General features: G+C 38.0%; 1 protein-coding gene and 1 long non-coding RNA gene across 3 annotated transcripts in view; both read left to right on the forward strand.

Annotated features, from left to right (window-relative positions):
* LOC107758126 (low-density lipoprotein receptor-like) overlaps positions 1-20,565 on the forward strand; it is a 25,564-nt gene extending 4,999 nt beyond the window's left edge. The window contains exons 1-18 of one of the 2 annotated variants that reach the window (XM_016575793.1): positions 7,037-7,254; positions 13,397-13,519; positions 14,261-14,383; positions 14,467-14,844; positions 15,649-15,771; positions 15,867-15,989; positions 16,080-16,199; positions 16,470-16,595; positions 16,677-16,848; positions 16,940-17,167; positions 17,258-17,376; positions 17,458-17,597; positions 17,697-17,838; positions 17,969-18,112; positions 18,212-18,385; positions 19,121-19,201; positions 19,382-19,545; positions 19,725-20,565. In XM_016575793.1, the coding sequence (XP_016431279.1) occupies positions 7,197-7,254; positions 13,397-13,519; positions 14,261-14,383; positions 14,467-14,844; positions 15,649-15,771; positions 15,867-15,989; positions 16,080-16,199; positions 16,470-16,595; positions 16,677-16,848; positions 16,940-17,167; positions 17,258-17,376; positions 17,458-17,597; positions 17,697-17,838; positions 17,969-18,112; positions 18,212-18,385; positions 19,121-19,201; positions 19,382-19,545; positions 19,725-19,757 (2,571 nt within the window). In that variant the 5' untranslated portion in view covers positions 7,037-7,196 and the 3' untranslated portion in view covers positions 19,758-20,565. Of the gene's footprint in view, positions 1-7,036; positions 7,255-13,396; positions 13,520-14,260; positions 14,384-14,466; positions 14,845-15,648; positions 15,772-15,866; positions 15,990-16,079; positions 16,200-16,469; positions 16,596-16,676; positions 16,849-16,939; positions 17,168-17,257; positions 17,377-17,457; positions 17,598-17,696; positions 17,839-17,968; positions 18,113-18,211; positions 18,386-19,120; positions 19,202-19,381; positions 19,546-19,724 lie in introns of those variants that run through there. The other variant, XM_016575795.1, reaches the window with a different exon arrangement.
* On the forward strand, positions 768-1,553 carry LOC107758127 (uncharacterized). The gene is made up of 2 exons (XR_001641991.1): positions 768-1,040; positions 1,197-1,553. It is a non-coding gene; the product is annotated as an uncharacterized LOC107758127 (long non-coding RNA).
* Positions 20,566-21,037: the final 472 nt, after the last annotated feature.

Raw genomic sequence — 21,037 nt, forward strand, 5'->3', positions numbered from 1 at the left:
TCTCGTAAGCTGGCACCCAGATTCATTGGGCCGTACCGTGTCACCAAGGTGGTTAATCCAGTGGCGGTCAGGCTCAAGCTCCCTCCTGCTCTTGGTCGGGTTCACCCTGTGTTTCATGTCTCTAGGGTTAAACCTGTGTTTTCTTCTCCCCTTAACCCTGCCGGCGATCTTCCCGCCCCCCCACCCCCTCGTCTTGTGGATGGCTCCCCTACCTATACGGTTAGGAGATTACTCGACGAGCGGCGCCGTGGCAGAGGGTTTCAGTATCTCGTGGACTGGGAGGGTTATGGTCCAGAGGAGAGATGCTGGGTGCCGTCCCGGGACATTTTGGACCGTTCGTTGATCGAGGACTTCCGTCGGCGACAAGGTGGGCCTCCTCCTGGGGCGCCTGGTGGCGCTCCTGGGAGGGGGGGTACTGTCGGGTCTCGGGTCTGATCACCTGTTTCTTGTTGTCTTTGTGCGTGGTTGTTTTGACAGCTCGCCACGTGCGTATATGTCAGCATGATCGTTTCCCCGCCCTCCTTGTTTCTCTGCTCTCCTCTTGTTTCGCACCTGGTTCTGGTCATCTCATTAGCTTCCCCTTATAGCTCCTCGTGTTTCTCTGTCTTTTGTCAGATTGTTGTGATTATTCCCTTGCTCTGACTGTCAGTGTTAGTATCGCTTACCAGTCCTGTCTTGTCTCGTCCAGGCTCCAGTGCTCGTAGCGATCTGTTTATTTTCCCGCACCTCTCTGTGCGTTCAGGAACCCGTGGGCTTCCTCCGGCATCCACCTACCTTGGGACTCTGCGGTCTCGTTGTTGGGCTTCTCAGCCTCTCGCTCGGATTAGCGAGCTGCCCCTCCGGCTCCGTCTCCACTGCTGCTGTTGCGGCTTGTTCCAGCCACTGCTATCCACCCATCTGTGTGGTTGGGGACTCCACGTCCACAGTAACTGTCCGCGAAGGCGCTCATTGCCCGCAGTGATAATCTCTGTACAATAAAGCACCTGTTGAACCCGCACCTGAATCCAGCCTCGTTTTCCGTGGAACGGCACAAAGTGAAGGTAAAGCTCATCATTACAATCTTACAACCACAAGTCTTAATTCACCAAGTTAGTTAACTAACATGTAGTAGCAACAGCATTCTGGGAGAGAAATGTTTCCAACAAACAATGTGTTTCTGCAACTCCCTAATGTTTTTTATTTTTTTATTTTTGAAGATGAATGAAGGGCAGCATGCAGATGACACCTGTGGCAAGTACTTCAGAGACTGAGACACGGAAAGACCCTCTAAGCAACATTACTATGAAGCTTACTGGATAAACAGTATGAAGTATTGACATTGGAAATGATCAAACTAAAATTAGAAACACAAAAACTTAAATTAGAGAAAACTAAACTGAAGGTGGAGCTACACAACCTTGGATATGGAGAGTAGATCTCATTAACCACTGAATGCAAGAATTAATTCATCAGTTAATAGTGTGTTACTGTAAGGCATTTCTGCATAGTGTAATGCTAATCTAAATTAAAATCTTGTTCTAAATTTATCATTATAAATTAGCTATTTTATTGTTTTTAACATTAAAACAAAGCTGTCAATAAAACGTTTGTATTGACTGTTACTCATTAAAAATTAAAGGATAAATGAAAACTACTAACTGGTAACATACAGCTTGATCCTGGCAAAAATTTCTCATCCATTCACAAAATGTCCTAAATTCACTTGTTTAAAATACAGGTTCTTCTGCTTTATTGATTGATTGATTCCATTCAAAATGGCTAAAAGATATTTTAAGTGTACTCTCTAAGAAAGTAAAAAGTAAGAAAGTCACTTTAAGTAATCAAGTCTCAAAGTAAAAAAAAAAAAAGTGTTAAGAAAAATGAGTACAATTTTAGCCCATCATAGTTCCAAATATGGTCACAGTATATGGCACACTATATACACAAAGCAGAACCCTGCACATTGATTATACTAGATAGATATACTAGACACTCATCCTTCTTATCTAAGAAGATCACACAAGGTTAGAGTCTCACTCACATCAAAATGTTAAGCCCAAAATGTTAACGTCCCAATGCATGGCTGTTGAGGGTGGTTGTTAAAGCATTGCAAAGATGGTGGTTGCTTACTGGAAAGGGAGAATTAGAAGGGAGTGTGTTTGTATTTATTGTGCAGGGTTTCTGTTTGAACACAAGGTGGTGCTGTTAGTGTTAGTCAATACTAAACATAAACCAAACGACTGGGAACCTGCATGTTTAGAGTCAATGTTTCAGTGTCTAGCGATATATACATAGCCTATTTTTAAATAGGTAAAATTTCAGCTATTCCTTCCCTGATTGAATTTATGGGTTATGTTTCCTTTGGCTGCTAACTTAGAAATGCACTTTTATCACATTAATATTGTATCAGTAACTGATATTTCTCCTAATTTTTTATGAAGTAGGCTAGCTAATATCTTGCATATACTGCAAGCTCCATCTTCTGTGCCTATAAACACAATGAACACCTCTTAATTACATAATCTTTTTGCTTTGACACAACAAACTCTCATTGTTAAGTCATATAATTACATGATTGGCCTGTTCATGTTTTATTGTGATGTCAGATACATTGTGAACATTTATAAAACGCTACTCTTTGTTTACTACGAAGACTTTGCATTCAAATCTGTAATACTCTTGAAAAATTCCAGTCAAGACAAGAACAAATGAAAATATATCCAAAGGGGTGAAATATGCTTTGGAGCGGAGCGAAGACCAACATTCACAGAATGAGAAAATATGAAAAAAAAACAACACCGTAACTCTACCCAAAACTGGCTGAACTCCAAAAATAAGTAGCCAGCCAGACAGAAAGATCCATAATGGAAACAGTTGAGAGGCCTACGGAAACCCTGAAGGAGTTACAGGAAGCTTACTTTAAAAAATAAAATAAAATCTACAGTATATATGTATAATTCGTTCTGTTGTTCTTTCTGTTTTCTGTTCTGTATATCTGTCTCTCTGTCTATCTATCTATATCTATCAATCGTTTATCTGTCGTTATTCAGGAAAACTATTTCTTACACTATAGCTGGATTTGCCCATGGATGTTTTGGTGAATCAGACAACAAAAGGCGCATTATGTGTTCAGTTATGCACTCGTGTTTAACTGTAATTGATTTCGTAATATCTGTATTTTATTCTTTGACATTATAAAGTGCTTTGTGTTCAAAAATGTGAACGGTTCTTGATCAAATACATGATTTTGTGTTGTAACACAATAGTATGTGCTAAAACCAAAGGAGGTCAAAATGGAGAATACATTTTATTTGTACTGTATATGCGACTGATCGAGGTCTAAGTTGATGTTTGCACATGCTAACTAAATAGCCTGACTTGCTCAAAGGCCATCTGTTACTCGTAACAAGGTCTGGTGATAATTTAAGGTGTGGCAAATGAGCTTATCAGTTCCCCCTGAACACCTATGACACAAAAACATGTCCAGGTCAAATTTCATCCTGAGATTAATCGCAAGAAAGAAATGATAATATTTTGCATGAAGAAAACAAAACCTATGTTGAGAATTGTGTAAGAAATGTGCGTGTTGGCCATGAAAATCTTAATGGTCCATAAAAACGCCTCTTTTTCTATATGCAAAACAAAAGGTAACTTTTTATTTATTTACTTCTGATTTTGAAATTAAAACGTGTTCGTGGTAGGTTTTGAGACATTCACCCAGAGATCAGACAACATTTTTGTGGGTTTTGCTTTGGCCCACTGTGCTGAAAATGTTCTAGACGTTGTTAGGTGGTCGTCTTTATTCAGTATGACTGGTATTCTGTATGACACACTCTAACTAGGACACTGGGACCCTGAGAACACAGAGACCTTATTGTTAACCTCCCACCCCCTTTGACGGGATGTCATAATCAGTAGTCAGGGCAAGAGATTTTGACCATGCAGCGTTCTGCGGGAGTTTGCTTATAAAATATGTTTGTTCAGTTATCAAAGACTTGCCGTCAGACCTGCTCATTTTGAGTTTGTTCCAATGTGACTTCTGTAAAAACGTTTTGTCAGGCAACTGAAGTGTGTTATGTAGTGTTAACTATTTTTGCGTAAGTCAAACATTTGAATTCATATGACTGAATCCACCTGACTACATTACATAGCAGCCAAATACATTTTTGAGGGATACATGTTTTGTTTTTAATGAATTATTTAGTTATATATTCAGTTATTTTAATTTCTTTATATTTAATGTAAACAGGCAAAACAGAATAACGCTCTCAACTTTGTTAAGAAAGGCAATGCTGTTGCTATAAACAAACTAAGGTAAATATTCAGGATGTGAAGCGTAAAGGACACATTAAACTCTCAAACAAGCGTGAAAACACAACTTAGGTACTCCTACTTTCTATTTTCAGGGTTTAATTGCTGATACAAGATATTGCTTCTGAAGCCGAGTTGTTTTCCGCTCATTTTTCTTGCTTTGACATTTTTTGTTTAGCATTTGGAGCCTAACTGGCAACACAAAACATCTGAGAATCCCACTTACACACCTAAGTACAAATGACTTGTTTTGTTCAAAAACTCGTAGAACTTCTGTAGAATTTCTGTTTCTTTGTTTTGATAAGTTGGGAAACTTCCCGGTAGATGCTGTTGAGTGGTGAGTGGTGGCAGAGTGACAGAGCCGGTTTCCGATTGGGGTGCAGGTTTTTGTTGTTGTTGTTTTTTTTCAGGTGAAAAGATAACAGATAAGAGCGTTCACCTCACCTACCCTCCACACAAACAGTAGACTTTTTTTATTTGTATACATGCTTGTTGTTTCCCTTTAGTAGGTATTTATTATGCACCACAAAAGTTCTGCCTGAAAGTCATTTTTACAGAGATTGAAAGAAATGTAGGCTACTTTTATTCAGCATGAATGCATTCAGTTGAAAAGTGACAGTAGAGCCATTTATAATGTTACAAAAGATTTCTATTTCAAATAATTCCTGTTCTTTTGAAATGTCTGTTCTTCAAGGAATCCTGCAAAAATGTATCATGGTTTCAGCACTGACAACAATAATAAATGTTTCTTGAGCATCAAATCAGCATATCTGAAGGATCATGTTACACTAAAGAGTGGAATAACGATACTGAAAATTCAGCAGTCATCACAGGAATAAATTAAATTTTAAAATAGGCTGCATCAAAATAGAAAATGGTTATTTTAAATTGCAATAATATTTCACAATATTAATGTTTTTACTGTACTTTTGATCAAATGCAGCCTGTGTGAGCATTAGAGACTTCTTTAAAAAGTCCCTACTCATATACTCATTCTGACTTTACGACTACATTTTTTACAATGATTTCATTTGCTCGGCTGCCACTGTGAAGCTACTAAAATGTTTGTGCTTCTTTGATCTGAAGCATCGTGCATGTGTGATTCCCAAGACAAACACGGAAATTAGCAGAACTGGTTCAAGGGGCCTCCAGCTCCAACTTGCAAATATTTTTTCCCATGCGGCAAAGTCATGTTTATATCATATGATCAGCTTTCAGGCACTTAAAGGGGTCCTATTATGCTCTTTTAAAAAGTCTTGATTTTGTTTTGGGGGTGTACTAGAACGGTTGTTCGAAAACACATTATTTTTCACATATTTTACATTATTACAACACCTCTCTCTCCTCAGTCTTGCATGAACGGCTCAATTAGTTCCTGTATCAAATGAAGGCCCGCCTTCTGAAATACGAAATGTGCTGTGATTGGTTAACTGGGCCAGTGTGTGTTGTGATTGGCAGCATTCGGCACCTGGTCGGGAAATGTCATGCCCCTTACCATAGCCGCCTGCCAGCTTCAGTGTAAATATTGTGTCAAAATCAATTTGAGCACGATTTAAACCCGGATGATTGTAACAACTTTAAGTTTGTCCGCCTTGGGAAGTTTTTGAAAAGTGATTTCTGTTAAATTAAATATCTCCTTTTGATTTGGACTTTGAGCTTTGTAACTTCTCTTTTTTATGCTCAAACAGCAACATTACAGACTAACTAAAGTTGAAAAAGTGAAAACGCATAATAGGACCCCTTTAACAATAATTCTGGCATTCCAGGGCCAAACATGCCTGCCGTAGTGGAAATCCTGACCTCAATGACTATCTAAACATTAAGCTATAACATCAAGAAATTCCCCCAAAATGTACTTGAAACAGGACAGGAACAACGACTGGACAACAGTGAATTGTTTTGGTAGATGTCCCAGAGCTGGTTTGAGAAGACTATGTTCTGATGATGTTTGGGCGATGACGATGCTACTAGTTCAAGGCTACACACTCCTCTTTTCACAGACAGTGTTTTTACATCACTGCTAATTTGTGCAGTTAAACATTAGATAATGTGTCCCCAGAATTTATAAGAGAAATTTTAAATTTAATTTTTTCAAAATAATTGTTCACTTTAAAAAAGAATTTTCACTTTTTCAATATTAGCTACTCATCCTATAAAATGGAATCCAAAAGCTGTCTAAATGTTGTTTGTTGTTTTTTAGTTTCATATTTATTCCCTACATAAGTTGTGCATCTGTATAATAGCCTAATCATACACAGGGCTTTGAACTCTCTAAAACAGATAACGGAGGAAGAATCTACTGACAAGGAAAAGTCAATCTATAATGTGTTTATGACTGCGGCTTCCCTTTACTCTGTTTCTACGCATTTGACCATTACCGTATAGTATTTCAGATGTGTCAAGGTCACAAAAATATGGAGATGTGATTTAAATTTATGAGCAGCAGCAATCTCGTCCAGATATGCTTATCAGATAAGTCATCCTATTTTTCGCATTATTATTCTTTCCCCGCCATCAGTAATAACTAAGCAGGTAATTGCTGAAGTTTTCTAACCCCTCTTCTACCTGGAATCTTGTAGAGTAGTAGAATTGTTTGGGACGGCCGTGGACTGCGTTTGACCACGCCCTCGATTGTGCAACTCTTAAATCACACCACCGAGTTCCGCCTCTCTTCACGAAGCCCCGCCCACTCTACGCACCCATTCAAATTCAAGTTCAATGGTTCAAGTTCAACCATCATATCTAGGTCCACCGCTTCACAAACATACATTTACCTACAGCTTCAAATGAACACAAGTCCATCTGCTTCATCAGAACTGTTTATTTAATACAAACACCCACAATAAAAACTTGACCAACGCATCAAACAGAAAAGCCAGGGGCTTTAACCAGCTCATTGAGAGACTATGGAGAGCTCATTAATATTTTTACTGATAGTTACTTTCTTCTGTCCTGTTCAAACAGGTGAGTAAACAAGTTTGCTTTATCTTTAGGGATCTTTAATGATCATTAATTATTTTTAAACCTCATTTAATCAGCATGTGAATGTATTTTAACTCATAGAGATTGTTTCAGTGTCCTACACGCGTTCAGATAACATTCACTTTATTTCCGAGTTCTGAGTGATACTGCAATTTAAAAGGTGGCTAATCTGGCCTATAAAGTTGAATCTATCAAAAAAAGTTAATATATAAATATATATATACATTTATATAGGCTTATATATATATATAGGCAATGTATGTTCATGTATATTCTGCATTAATACATGATTACACAACACAATAGGTATTTCCCTTTATGCATTAATGATGTTAACTTAATTCCTTCCAGCTTTTTGGCTCCTACAAAATATATACTGATTATTTTATTCGGCATATGTGTTTATGATGATGCTAAATGTTGTATTTCAAAGTTGTTATTGCTTTCTCCAGAACTCAATTGCATCGTTTGCTTCTGTTTTGCTCAACATGAATGAATTCTCCAACCTCACTAAGCAGGACAAATCATAGCATTGCCTTACAGTAACCACATGTGTCTATGTCTGCTATAGGGGCCTCATTCCATAGTATTTTCGCACACATGCCTTTCCCAGAAGTTCTAAATCATTTGCAGTGTATGATGTCACAAGGACAGTAGTAGCATAGCTCCAAGGCATGAGGAACTGGCTTCCCACGCAAACTTATTTTCTACCAAAAACATGCATTACTCATCTTCACAGACAAGAAAAATAAGGGATTAAATGAGGCACAATTTCTATGCTTATGTTGTTCTCTCAGTGTTGGTTTGGCATCGGAGTCTTGCTGGATTGGTACCAGTGTAGATGAAAAGTTATTACATATGTTAGAAAAAAATCTGTAAAGCACGATAAAAACGAGAACTGAGTCTTCATTAGTGGAGGTGGTGTAGTTATGTTTGGGTGTAATTGTAGATATAGATAGGCTTCCTATCTCTAGATTCTGCTTAGAAATAATTAGTTTATAGAGCTGTTTGGACGGTGCAGAGTAAAATAAAGCTGATAGTTCAATTTAAAAATAACCACAGTTTGACTTTAGGTTCAGTAAAGTGAAATGATTTTACTATATGGGTGAATCTCTCAAAAATATGTACCAGGTCATGTTTACCCCACAATTTTTTTATTGCAGTAACTGCTGTTGATAACACCAATTCAAAATGCAAATGTAAAAGCCTTTAAATTAGACTTGGCATCATGCAAAATTGAATTTCTAACTTACATTTCTTTTGTTTGTTTGTTTAATTTTGGGGTTTAATGTAACCTGTTCCTGACAGGATTTGATAGATAGACCCATATATTGGATTGACTCTTATGATCAGACGGATCGTTTTATAGGTTAGATAAAGGTTCATAGGTTTATTTATGGTTAACCTTTTACACATGAGCGAAAGGTGCAAGATATACTGTAAAAAGATATGCTTCTGTTTTCTCATTGGTATCTACACGTGCAAATGTTGTCATGCAGACTCTAGTGAAGCAAGAGCAATACACCACAACTATTCCATTGAATGAGGACTTTTATCAGTTATGATGCATTTTAGCTTCTTAGGCAATATGTGATAAGCCAGATAAACTTTCCATAACATCCTTGGCTTGGCTGCCACGTGTCTTTCTCTACCCTGAGCTGTCTTGATAGTAGGCGGTTTAGATAATAAGACACACTATGAGACATCCAAGAAAAAAGCAAACAGCCACTTTGCATTCTGTGGCCAGCATCTTCAACTGCATCTGTAAACAATGAACAATACATTGTGCTTTGAAGTAGATCTGGATGATACGTTTGACCAATTCAGGGTAACAATTTTGATTTGATTAACTACAACATGATTCAAGTTCTCTTTACTGAAAACTTGCAAAACTATCTGATTAACCCTTTGATGCACAACATGGGTCTAAAGTGACCCAGGAATTTTTTCTAGATCTTTGCAAGAAAATCATTTCACCATTCAGAATTCCTCAATTAACTTGTTTTTGATCATCACAAATCCTTATTTTTTATTCTTACTTTTTGAATAAAAATCTTTTTTTTTGTCACTACCCTTCTAATGCACAACATGGGTCTAAAATGACCCATATTCATTTCCTATGTTATTTCAGTTATGGATGAGTGTAACTTTGCTGAATCTCTGAAATAAATGTTTTTCTATCATTTATTATTCCACATAGTCTTTAAACATGTTGTTTTTGACTTCCACAAATCATTTTGTTTATTTTTCCTTCCTTACTTTATAAACAAACACAGTTTTTGTATTTCTCCATCAGTTTTACACACACGGGTCTAAAACGACCCATATTCATTTCCTATGTTATTTCAATCATGCCTGAGTGATTGCTCAATCTTTGAAAGAAATGCATTTTATCATTTATTATTCTAGGTATCCATTAAATATCTTGTTTTTGATTTCCACAAATCATTATGTTTATTTGTCCTTTCTTTACTTTATAAAAAAACACAGTTTTTGTATTTCTACATCAATTTTACACACATGGGTCAAAAATGACTCGTATAGAAACCTTTGTTATTTGCTAATTTTTTGCAAATAGGAACATATTTACTGCAGAAAACTATTCGCCTGCCCCACATTTCACAACTCAACATGGCTACTTTTGTATAACTGATACATTTAGTCTTATTTTATAATTTATTACCACAGAAAATATTTGATCTGTGAAAGATAACTTATATAATATTTGAATGTTAGGCTAAGGTTACCTTGATCTTGAAATCTATAACTAGTGAGACAGAGAAACATATCCAATAATGTTAGCTAGGTCAACAAAATAAAAGTCAAAATAATATGTTATTATATACAAGTATATATCATTGCTGTCAGGCGGAAACCTCGTATCTCCACATTTCATCATAAATCAATACTATTAATCACCCTTTATGTCTGTCAGTGTTCCTGAAAATTAATAGTTTTGGACATACATAAATTCCGTCTGACAGCGACAATGTATAATCAGTATATACATGATCAACTGTTTGCTGCGCACTCTTTATCTAGAGTGTTAGTATGACTGATCCCAGACATTTTGGATTAACGGTTGAAATGTTTGTAGAGATGCTGCATGATGAGGAAGATCAGGCAATTCTTAGTCCTGATTCAGAGTCTAACATATCTGATGTTAATGACCTAGTGCCACAGCACAGGGTCAATCTGGAGTTGTGGGTGTAAAGCCAGCTCTCCTAGATGAAGAAGACTCTGTGATGACACTGAAGACTTGTCTGATGAGTCCTCTGAAGAGGAAACTCAGGCCCAGTCCAATAGATTGAGTAAACATGGTTTGCACCTACTCATGTAAGCGTAGAACATGGAGGTGGCCCATGGTGCTGTGGTGCAGTGTGCTGGAAGTTGCCACCCTCAGTGCCTACACCAGGGGTGGCCAGTGTTGGCCCTGGAGAGCCACCGTCCTGCAGAGTTCAGCTCCAGCCCTAATCAAACACACAAACTAAACAAGGTCTAAGGGTTATTAGAAAGCTAGAGGCAGGTGAGTTTTTATCAAGGTTGGAGCAAAGCTCTGCAGGACTGTGGCTCTCCAGGACCAACGTTGGCCATTATGGCCCACTACGCAACACCCTGATTTCATGGGTGGTGTGACCAGTGCATGACAGCAATTCATCAAGGAGCTGGTCAAAGAGCTTGTCATGACACATATGAAGAGGTGTTTGGAGGGCACACCCCACCTTCAAAACCATATTACAAAGGCAATGGGAAGATAAAAAACAAAACACAGCCACCACCCGGCCACAGGTACATCAGGCAGGAGGGTCAATTAAAGAGGAAGAGTTGCGGGATTTGCCCGGCTGCCAAAGACAGACAAGTCAGCAGCTGGCGTTTCCAGTGCAACATGCCTGTTTCCAGGAGCACAAACCTGTAGTTGTCTTTTATGAGGCATGTAAGCACTGAGATGGCAATCTGAGATGGCGCTGTACCTGTGTGATTTTATTTTGTTCGTTTTATTTTCATCTATTCGGTCACATTCACTACAGTTGCACTACAGACAGTTCAGTTTCAGTGTTATCAGTGATATGTGTATGTTATGTGTGACAAAGTGGTAAATAAACATATTTCAAGTGTTAAATGTGTTGGTCTAAATAACTGCTAAAATAATTATTTTAACAAAATGTCTTCCTTCTTTTGTTTTATCATGCTTGCATAGATGGGTCATGTTTGACCCATGTGTGTAAACTTGATGTAGTAACAAAAAAAAACTAGGGGAAAAAATAATTTGTGGTCATTATAAAAAGATATTTTGAATATTCATGGATCATGGAATTTATAGATCAGGGAATATTAAATGCGGAAATAAACTGATTTCAAAAGATAAAATAAAAAAACATGCGCAGCGAAGTATGAAATAACATAGGAAATGAATACGGGTCATTTTAGACCCATGTTGTGCATTAGAAGGGGTTTTCATAGCTTGTGCATCAAAGGGTTAAAGAAATTTCTATTCCAAGTGCACCACACATGAAGTGGTCAACAATGGTGTAAATGTAAAACAAATTCACTTATTTAATATCTTTGCGGAAAAGATGCTTGAAATATGAATATATATATATATATATATATAAACTTGTCTTAAATGTATCGTATATTTTCAGAGATAATTTAAAATAAGAAAGAGTGCTAAATATTTCTTAGACAAAATGTAGACGTTGAGTTTCAGAGGTCAACTCAAAAACTCAAGGAAATTCAAATTCAAAACTAGTATAATAGACTAGTATAACACCAGTATAGGCTAACAGTAAAGGTTTTGTAAAAACAAAGAAAATCACCTTTCAGCCTGTCACTATAATACAAAAATTAAATATCAAACATACATCAGGTGTGCTGTCATCAATATTTTTTTCCTTTTTTATGTTTGCTAATATTTTTTATTTGAAACTTTTATTCATTGATTCTTAAAAAAAAAGACATGGCAAAACATTAAATTCGAATGAATCGATGAAACCAGAAAAAAACGCCCAGCCATACTTTGAAGAGATGTATGATGTCAACCTAAGGTCATAAACGGTTTTATATCAATGGAAGGTTTGTCTTTAAATACTGATAAGACCTGTCTAAATGTTACATTTGTGTAATCATTAATCATTTTATGTCCACATTTCCATTATAAGATAGAATGATCCAACTCTGAATCCTGATTGGATGAGCCAAGTTGGAAGGTGTTGTAAAATGGTCGCTATAAAGTTAATATTTTTCTATATTAATTTGTGAAGTTGCCACATTGCGTGGCAACAGCCTATGGTAAGGCTAATGAACTTTGAGAAGATTAATTTTAAACATTAAAAATATTTATCTAATAATGTAAGCTATATTAATATATGAATTGTTTATTTAATGTGTCTTTTTTTCTTACAAAAGTAATAAGCCACTTAATGTTATTCTAAAGTGATTTTACTACTTTGTTGGCACAATTATGAATTTAAATCAGTGATTGAATTCTTTTCCGACCTCCACGTTTGTTTTCAGGATTAGGCGACCCAGATCCATTGAGCTGTGGGCTAATGCCATCAAAAGGCCATTATCAACACATCATTATTTCCCTGACAACTATGAATACTAACTAATGAACGTCACATGACTCTTCCACTTCTACTTGAGTAACACTGGGTGGTTACGGAGAATGTCGTTAGATATCTATGTTTGATTATCAATTTAAAGGTTTACTACTTTAACTAAAATTCGGCCATTGTTGCATCCAGCCAGTGTCAAAAGCATGTTTCTTTCTGTTTGTGTATGACTTGTGTCATCATTTTAAAAAAAGATGGTGGAGCTGTCTTTAAGTTTGTTGGTGTCGTGTTTCTCAGAGCAAGCCTCCTCCTTAATTAAGATCTAGAAGACCTCCCCTTACTGGCAAATCATACATAACGCAGTTACCAGTGTTGGCACTAGATTGTGTACAGTGATATGCTTAGATGTGAGGGCTAAGGAAGATTATAAGGTGAAAAGCAAAAGTGATTCTCGCCCTCTAGTATTTTAGCTTGTTTTCTCTGTGACCTCAAATGACTAAAATAACATGCTTAAGGTGCTGGATAATGTGTCACTTATGTGAAGCATCACTGATGTCTCCATCTGACAGGTGTTTTGACTTGTGAACCACGGCAGTATCAGTGTGGCAATGGAAAGTGTATCACATCGAGATGGGTGTGTGATGAAACTGATGACTGTGGTGACGGCACTGATGAACTTCCTGCTGCCTGCTGTAAGTGTTCCTCCATCTAAGATAAGTCAGTTGTCCCGAAGAGACGGGAGAGAGATGATGGTGTAACATTAATGATGCTAGGTGCAATGATTTAAATGTGGTTACCTGTGTTTATCCATAGATGACAATTCTACATTCCTATTGGAAGCTGAAAGAAAATCAAAACTCTTTTAAATTACATTTTGCTTAATTTTCTTTCTTTTTTTGTGGTCACATGTACAAAATATTATTTCCCTAAATTGCGCTAAACGACATGGCAGTGAGTAAAATTCTGTCTTATACCAATAAGCTGATTAATTATTTTGATGCCATGTCTGGCACTTAAAATTCTGTACTGTTTTATTTCAAATAAATAAAATTTGAACACAATTTCTAAAAAGAAATAAACAAAACAAGTGAATTTTTAAAACATAATTTTGAACGTTTTAAAAAGTGGATATTCATTTTGAGATTACACTGTTGAGTTTGTGTTTAGTTTAGTTGTGTTTAAATTTCTAGTTTTGTTAAAAAATCAGTGAGCACTAGGTTATTTCAGTGTAAAAAGGTAATATAAATTTAAAAATAAGCAGAGCAAGATCATGCACAATTAAATATCCAATATCAACTGGCATCAACAACAACAAAAAAATCAATAACATTTGCTGCTAACTCATCATTATACAGTGTCTTACATCCCTAGCTAGGCACCACTCATATTTTCTACAGAAAATGTAAAAATCCCATTTTTCCCTCTCTTTTCAGTGGCCAAGACCTGCAGACCCAGTGAATTCAGCTGTGGTGGGCGACTAAACCAATGTGTGCCAAAGAGCTGGAAGTGTGATGGCAAAGCGGACTGTGAGAACAGTGCGGATGAGGAAGGCTGTGGTGAGTGAAATCTTGAAGTTATGTGTATCTTCATGGTGCTGCCAGTGTGCACGTGTGTTTAAAATCTCCATCACCACTTGCAGATCCTCGCCGGTGTCTGGATGGCGAGTTCCGCTGCGGCAGCGGCCAGTGTGTGAGTGCCGCGTTTGTGTGTGATGATGAGAGAGACTGCGATGACGGCAGTGATGAAGTCTTCTGTCCGCCCACCACGTGTAGCTCCAGCTCCTTCAGGTGCAACAACGCGCAGTGTGTGCCTCGACTGTGGGTCTGTGATGGAGATGCAGACTGCGCCGATGGCTCAGACGAATTGCCTCAGAAATGCAGTACAGGGACGCCTAAACCTACCAAAAACCCCTGCTCCTCTATGGAATTCCATTGCGGTAGTGGGGAATGCATACACATTAGCTGGAAATGCGATGGGGGAGAAGATTGTTTGGATCGCTCCGATGAGAAAAACTGCTGTAAGAAATAAGACTTGTTGATGTTACAGACATACAAAGTTCTGTCATGAAACTCTAGATGGCGCAGTCCGATAGGTCAAACTCAATCTGACATAATGACATCATTATCACATGGCACAGCTGATTGGTTTCTTTTTGTGTCAGCAGCCAATGAGCTGCTGCTCAACATTCAAATATATGACTAGTGCTTGCTGTAGCAGTTGCAGCGTGCTTCAGAAACCCTCCACCTTCCCCAGCTCCACCTGTATGGATCTGCTATGGGGTGATTCCGCCAAGACCAAACACATTAACATTGTCATGTACATTACCATGCCAATCCCTCCGAGAGTTGTCATGAGAGAAATACAGATAATCTTTGCACGGTACACACAAGGATACCAGGAAGACTCGTTCATCTTAGAATAGCAGTACCACGACTAAAATGATGATAAAGACAACTTCACAGTGCACATTTTTTATAGAAGGATAAATGTACACGTTAATAAAAAAAACAAAATTCACATTTCTGCTTTTAAGCCATTAGAAATGCCTTACCCCTTAAGAGTTTTTTTGTTCACCCTGAATGCAAAAGCGAAAAATGCAATGTTTAATGTATAGTTATTGGGAGCAGGATTGTGGACCAATGAGATTTCACATGGGTGGCGCTACACAGCAGAAATAGAACCAAAGGTATAGATAAATTGTACTCTCGACGCGGTCACGGCAGATTACTGTTATCGCTTTTCACTTTGTTACAATGTAACCTTAAAAGCATCAGTAGCCATTTTATCCTCAAGACATAATTAACTATTTTTCGCTTTCCAGCCTTGCCCACATGCCGACCGGATGAGTTCCAATGTGGTGACGGATCTTGCATCCATGGCAGCCGGCAGTGCAACCACGTATATGACTGCAAAGATTTGAGTGATGAGTTGGGCTGTGTTAATGGTGAACCATACAAATTATGCTCTTTACACAAAACTGATATGCTTCAGGTGTTATTCTGATGTGTTTAACTTAAATTTCTCCTTTTTGATTTTCAGCAACCCATTGTGAGCCACCACACAGGTTTAAGTGCCGCAGTGGTGAATGCATCAGCATGGAAAAAGTTTGCAACAAGCAACGGGACTGTCGAGATTGGTCCGACGAGCCATTACGAGAATGTGGTAAGTAAAAACGGCTTTCAAGGAGTTGCATTGCTTAGAATTACATCAAAAACCAACCTGTGCTACAATATGTGATTTTCAAATTCCCAGATTCTAACGAGTGTCTTTACAACAACGGGGGTTGCTCTCACATCTGTAATGACCTAAAGATTGGTTACGAGTGTCTCTGTCCCACTGGCTTCCGGTTGGTGGACAAGAGACGTTGTGAAGGTAAGAAACTGAAATTAGTTCCCATACTCAATCATCTGGAAATCTGGTCATAGTACGTTTCACAGACCTTGGTGCAGATCCAGTTCAAAGAATGATTTCATTTGTACTTTAAACTTATTTGATTTTTCTGAGCTGGAAATAAGTATAGAGTTTGTTCAGTAAGTCCATGCTGTTGCTGCCTGCCATGATTCAGTGGTGTTACGGACACCGTTCTGCAGCAACAGAATGACTATTTAACTTCAAGCCCACATATTTGTTTGATTTCTTCAGACATTGATGAGTGCGCCAACCCAGACACCTGCAGCCAAATCTGCGTCAACCTGATGGGTAGTTACAAGTGTGAGTGCGAGGATGGCTACCAGATGGACCCAGCCAGCAAGACTTGCAAAGCTATTGGTACAGCTTTTAAACATAGTCATTTCCTAATTCCCATACTTGCATACTGATAGACTCATACTCACAAACATGGTTATGTAGGAACCATCGCCTACCTATTTTTCACCAATCGCCATGAGGTCCGGAAGATGACTCTGGATCGCAGCGAGTATACACGTGTTATTCCCCGCCTTAAGAACGTTGTGGCACTGGATATGAATGTTGCTTCCAGGGAGATCTACTGGTCTGATTTATCCCTCAAAAAGATATACAGGTAAATATTTGGACTCGTGGTGAATCTTGAGTCTCAATTGCTTCTTACCCAACCGAGCTGCCTGATGTCATATTTTGTCTTTCTTTCCCAGTGCACCAATGGATACAGCAGATAACTCCTCCCAACACAGTGTTGTAATTGGCAGTGACTTAGATGCACCTGAAGGTATCGCTGTCGACTGGATCCACGGGAACATCTACTGGACAGACAGCATTAAAGGTGCCATCTCTGTGGCAACAGTGGACGGAAGCAGACGCAAGACTCTCTTCAAAGAAAACCTGGCCAAGCCACGTGCTATTGTGGTCGACCCTTTTAAGAAGTATGTCAAGGTCCCAGAAACTCTAAAATGTAGGGACAAACTACGTGGGCAAGTGGTTTACTATGTTAACTGTTCTCTGATATGTTGTAGCTTCATGTTCTGGACTGATTGGGGCACACCAGCTAAGATCGAGAGAGGTGGTCTTAATGGAGGGGACCGCTATGCCCTAGTTACAGATAACATTGTCTGGCCCAATGGAATAACCCTTGGTATGAACATGTCCACTTACATAACTGTCCACAAAGTGTAACTTTGGTCTGACCCACTTTCTTGTCTTGTCCCATGCATAGACCTTTTGAACCAGCGTCTGTACTGGGTCGACTCCAAACTACACACTCTCTCCAGCATCAGCGTGCAGGGAGATGGTCGGCGTACTCTGATCATTGACCAGGGCAAACTTGCCCACCCTCTGGGTCTCACTGTTTTTGAGGTAACACTTTCATGCTCCTTTCAAACTTGTTGTTGGAAGACCTTGTTTCGGAGGTTACCTGAATGCTCACTCGATGGAATTCTCCATCGTCATTTTTAGGAGAAAGTGTTTTGGACAGATGTGAGCAATAATGCAATTCTAAGTGCAAATCGTGTGACTGGAAGAGACATCACGAAAGTGGCCGAACACCTCTCGTCCCCAGAGGACATTGTCTTGTACCACAACCTCAAGCAACCGACTGGTATGTCAGCTATTATATAGCCATATATTTGATGGTACCTTCCCAGTCACCATTCAGTGAATTGATTTTCCATCCAAAATGCGAAATAGTCTTCAGTGTAGTTCTGAGCTTATTCTGAATGTCTTTCCAGGAATCAACTGGTGCAGGGTCAACAACGGTGGCTGTCAATTCTTGTGCCTGGCTGCCCCTCAAATCAATAGATTCTCACCCAAATACACTTGTGCCTGCCCAGACAACATGATGTTGGCCGGAGACATGCGAAAATGTGTTAAAGGCAAGTCAGATTTGGTGCTTGTTGTCAAGACATGGATATAAACTTAATGTAATTTCTGCTGATTTCTACTTCTAACATTTATGTTTTTATTTTGAGCAGCTGTAGTCACACCAGAACCTCCTGTCAAGCCCGAAATAGTTACAACTAGTCATCCTAAAGTACCTTCAAAGACAACACCAAATCCTGCTCCTGCGATCCCTAACCGACCCACTCAACCTGCTCCAATCAAGCCATCCCAAACCACAACTAAACTTCCTTTATCCACGCAGACAGGTATGTCTTGCTTTATCCACCCAGACATTACCATCTGTCCCGGTCTTCTCCTTTTCTTGGCAAATTAGACAAACCCATGCCCCAACCCTAATCTCAAGACCCTAGAGCAGGGGTGTCCAATCCTGCACCTGGAGGGCCATTGTCCTGCAGAGTTTAGCTCCAACCCCAATTAAACTCACCTGAACCAGCTAAATAAAGGGTTAGTTCACCTAAAAATGAACAATTCTGTCATTAATTACTCACCCTCATGTCGTTCCAAACCTGTAAGGCCTTCGTTCATCTTCTGAACAAAAATTAAGATATTTTTATGAAATCCGAGAGCTTTCTGACCTGCATAGACAGCAACGCAACTGACACGTTCAAGACCTAGAAAGGTAGTAAGGACATCGTTAAAATAGTCCATGTGACATCAGTGGTTCAACGATGTCCTTACTACCTTTCTAGGTCTTGAACGTGTCAGTTGCGTTGCTGTCTATGCAGGTCAGAAACCTCTCGGATTTCATCAATTCATTTCTTAATTTGTGTTCTGAAGATGAATAAAGGTCTTACGGGTTTGGAACGACATGAGGGTGAGTAATTAATGACAGAATTTTCAATTTTGGGTGAACAAACCCTTTAAGGTTTTACAAAGCATACTAAACATTTCCAGGCAGGCGTTGAACCATTCAAGGTCATATTACAGTTTTATTGAAATTTGTGAAATCTGTTTGACAAGTTATTGTGATTTCTCTTTAGATGACCACTACAGTAATGTCAAAGCTGTGTCTCAATCATCATCTTCCACACTGTTGGCCTTGTACATTTTGCTTCCTCTTGGTGAGTACTTCAATGCAAATGCTTAAACAAGCAATATAAAAATGTGTAGTGTTCTGAAAGCCTGTGAGTTACTAACAAAGGGAGCATTTTAATGCATCATGTAGGTACACACAACTTAAAGTCGCAATGTAACAGATATAGTGAAAGATCTTCTCTTTTGTATGTCTCATCTTTTTAAAGCAATCCTGTGTTTGGTTGTGGGTGGCGCTGTGCTGTTCTGGAGAAAGTGGCATCAGAAAAATACCAACAGCATCCACTTTGACAACCCAGTTTATCAAAAGACTACAGAGGACCAGGTGCATCTATGCAGAAACGGTAGTTCTGATGGCTATTGTTACCCGCAGGTACGATATACTTTATAAAAAAATAAATACTGTCTACACAACACAACATTCATGTTAGCCGTATTAGCTATAATGTCCTAAAGCATTGTTAACTTTATCGGTTTACTAATAAGCCTACTTAGACTACTGTCTGGTATATTACTGTGTCTAATAATGATGGTCCTATTTTGCTTTCACAGAGACAGGTTGTGAGTATTGATGATGAAATATGATGATGACATTGAAGTCCATGCCAAAACTGATGTTTCAAAATAAGAGCCCTATTTGATGTCTTTCCTACTTGGAGGTCAGTTCTGCAGTAAAACAACATTTGAGGAACAGTGGAGATACAAACTGCCTTTTCACACAAGGCATCTGATGCAAAAAACAATCCAGAGCAGACGGTTTAGGGCAGACGCAAGAAAAAAAAAAAAACTAAAACAAAGAAACCTCAGACAACAACAACCTCAGCTATCAAGGCTGCTTAGCATTTCACTTTATATAAATTATGCAAAAATTATGAATATAGATATATTTTAATAGCACTTAAAATAAAAAATCAAGGTTTTATTCTCATGAGATATCTATGATAAGTTATTGTAAATATTGTATGTATTAGTACATTTTAAAGAGTTGAAAATGAATTCTGTTTTTAAGGAGTTTTTTTTTTTGCAGGGATCAAAAAAACACTGCATCCTATTTTTCCTAAACATTTGTGTAATTTAATTCATAAGTTAATTAAAGATGCAGTACATATAAATTTAGGCAAAAATGGGCCATTTACTGGCATGAGCTGTGCAAAATTGGTTTTTCTGATGTTTTATGCCATTGTTCACACCATTTGCAGTTATCAAGTTCTTATTGTTGTGCCAAAATGGTCAATGTTACTTCTGAAACTGGAAGTTCACGATAAAAAGTCCAACAGCAGCTCGATATCTGGCTGCTTTGTCATATGTAGTACTGATATTGAGGTTACTTTTCTTTCACGCTTTTAAAGTTCCTCATTATATGAGCCAATGATTCCAGTGATTTTTCTATGATTCTTTTTTTTATCACAAACACGTGTTTTATTACAAACATGTTGTAATCAAGGTGATGTGTCAATTGTTTTACATTCTCAATGTGCATTTGTAAATTATGTATGTAAATATGTTTATTATTGCATATACATTGCATTTTTATTTTTAAGTATGCAGTATTGTATATAAAAATGTTTTATTTATTTTTATGAATCTAGATCTTTGGGTGATTCTTGGCTTCCTTTGCTGTGTACTATGCCAGCTGTTTATTTGTAAAGAATTTGTTTCTGTACATTCTGATTGATTGATTAATCTAGGGATTGGCTTTTCTAAGAAGCCAATCATGATTGTTCTTGACCTGTGTGTAAACCTAACTTGAAATAAACAATTTGAAGATTTCACTTGACTGTAGTTGTGTTTTTCATGTAAATGTGTCACGACAAACGTCATTAGCCTTTTCAGGGCTATGCTTAAATATTAATCCAATATTCCAG

This window comes from Sinocyclocheilus rhinocerous, unplaced genomic scaffold (genome assembly GCF_001515625.1).
Source record: "Sinocyclocheilus rhinocerous isolate Xijiao unplaced genomic scaffold, SAMN03320098_v1.1 scaffold234, whole genome shotgun sequence".
NCBI lineage: Eukaryota > Metazoa > Chordata > Actinopteri > Cypriniformes > Cyprinidae > Sinocyclocheilus > Sinocyclocheilus rhinocerous.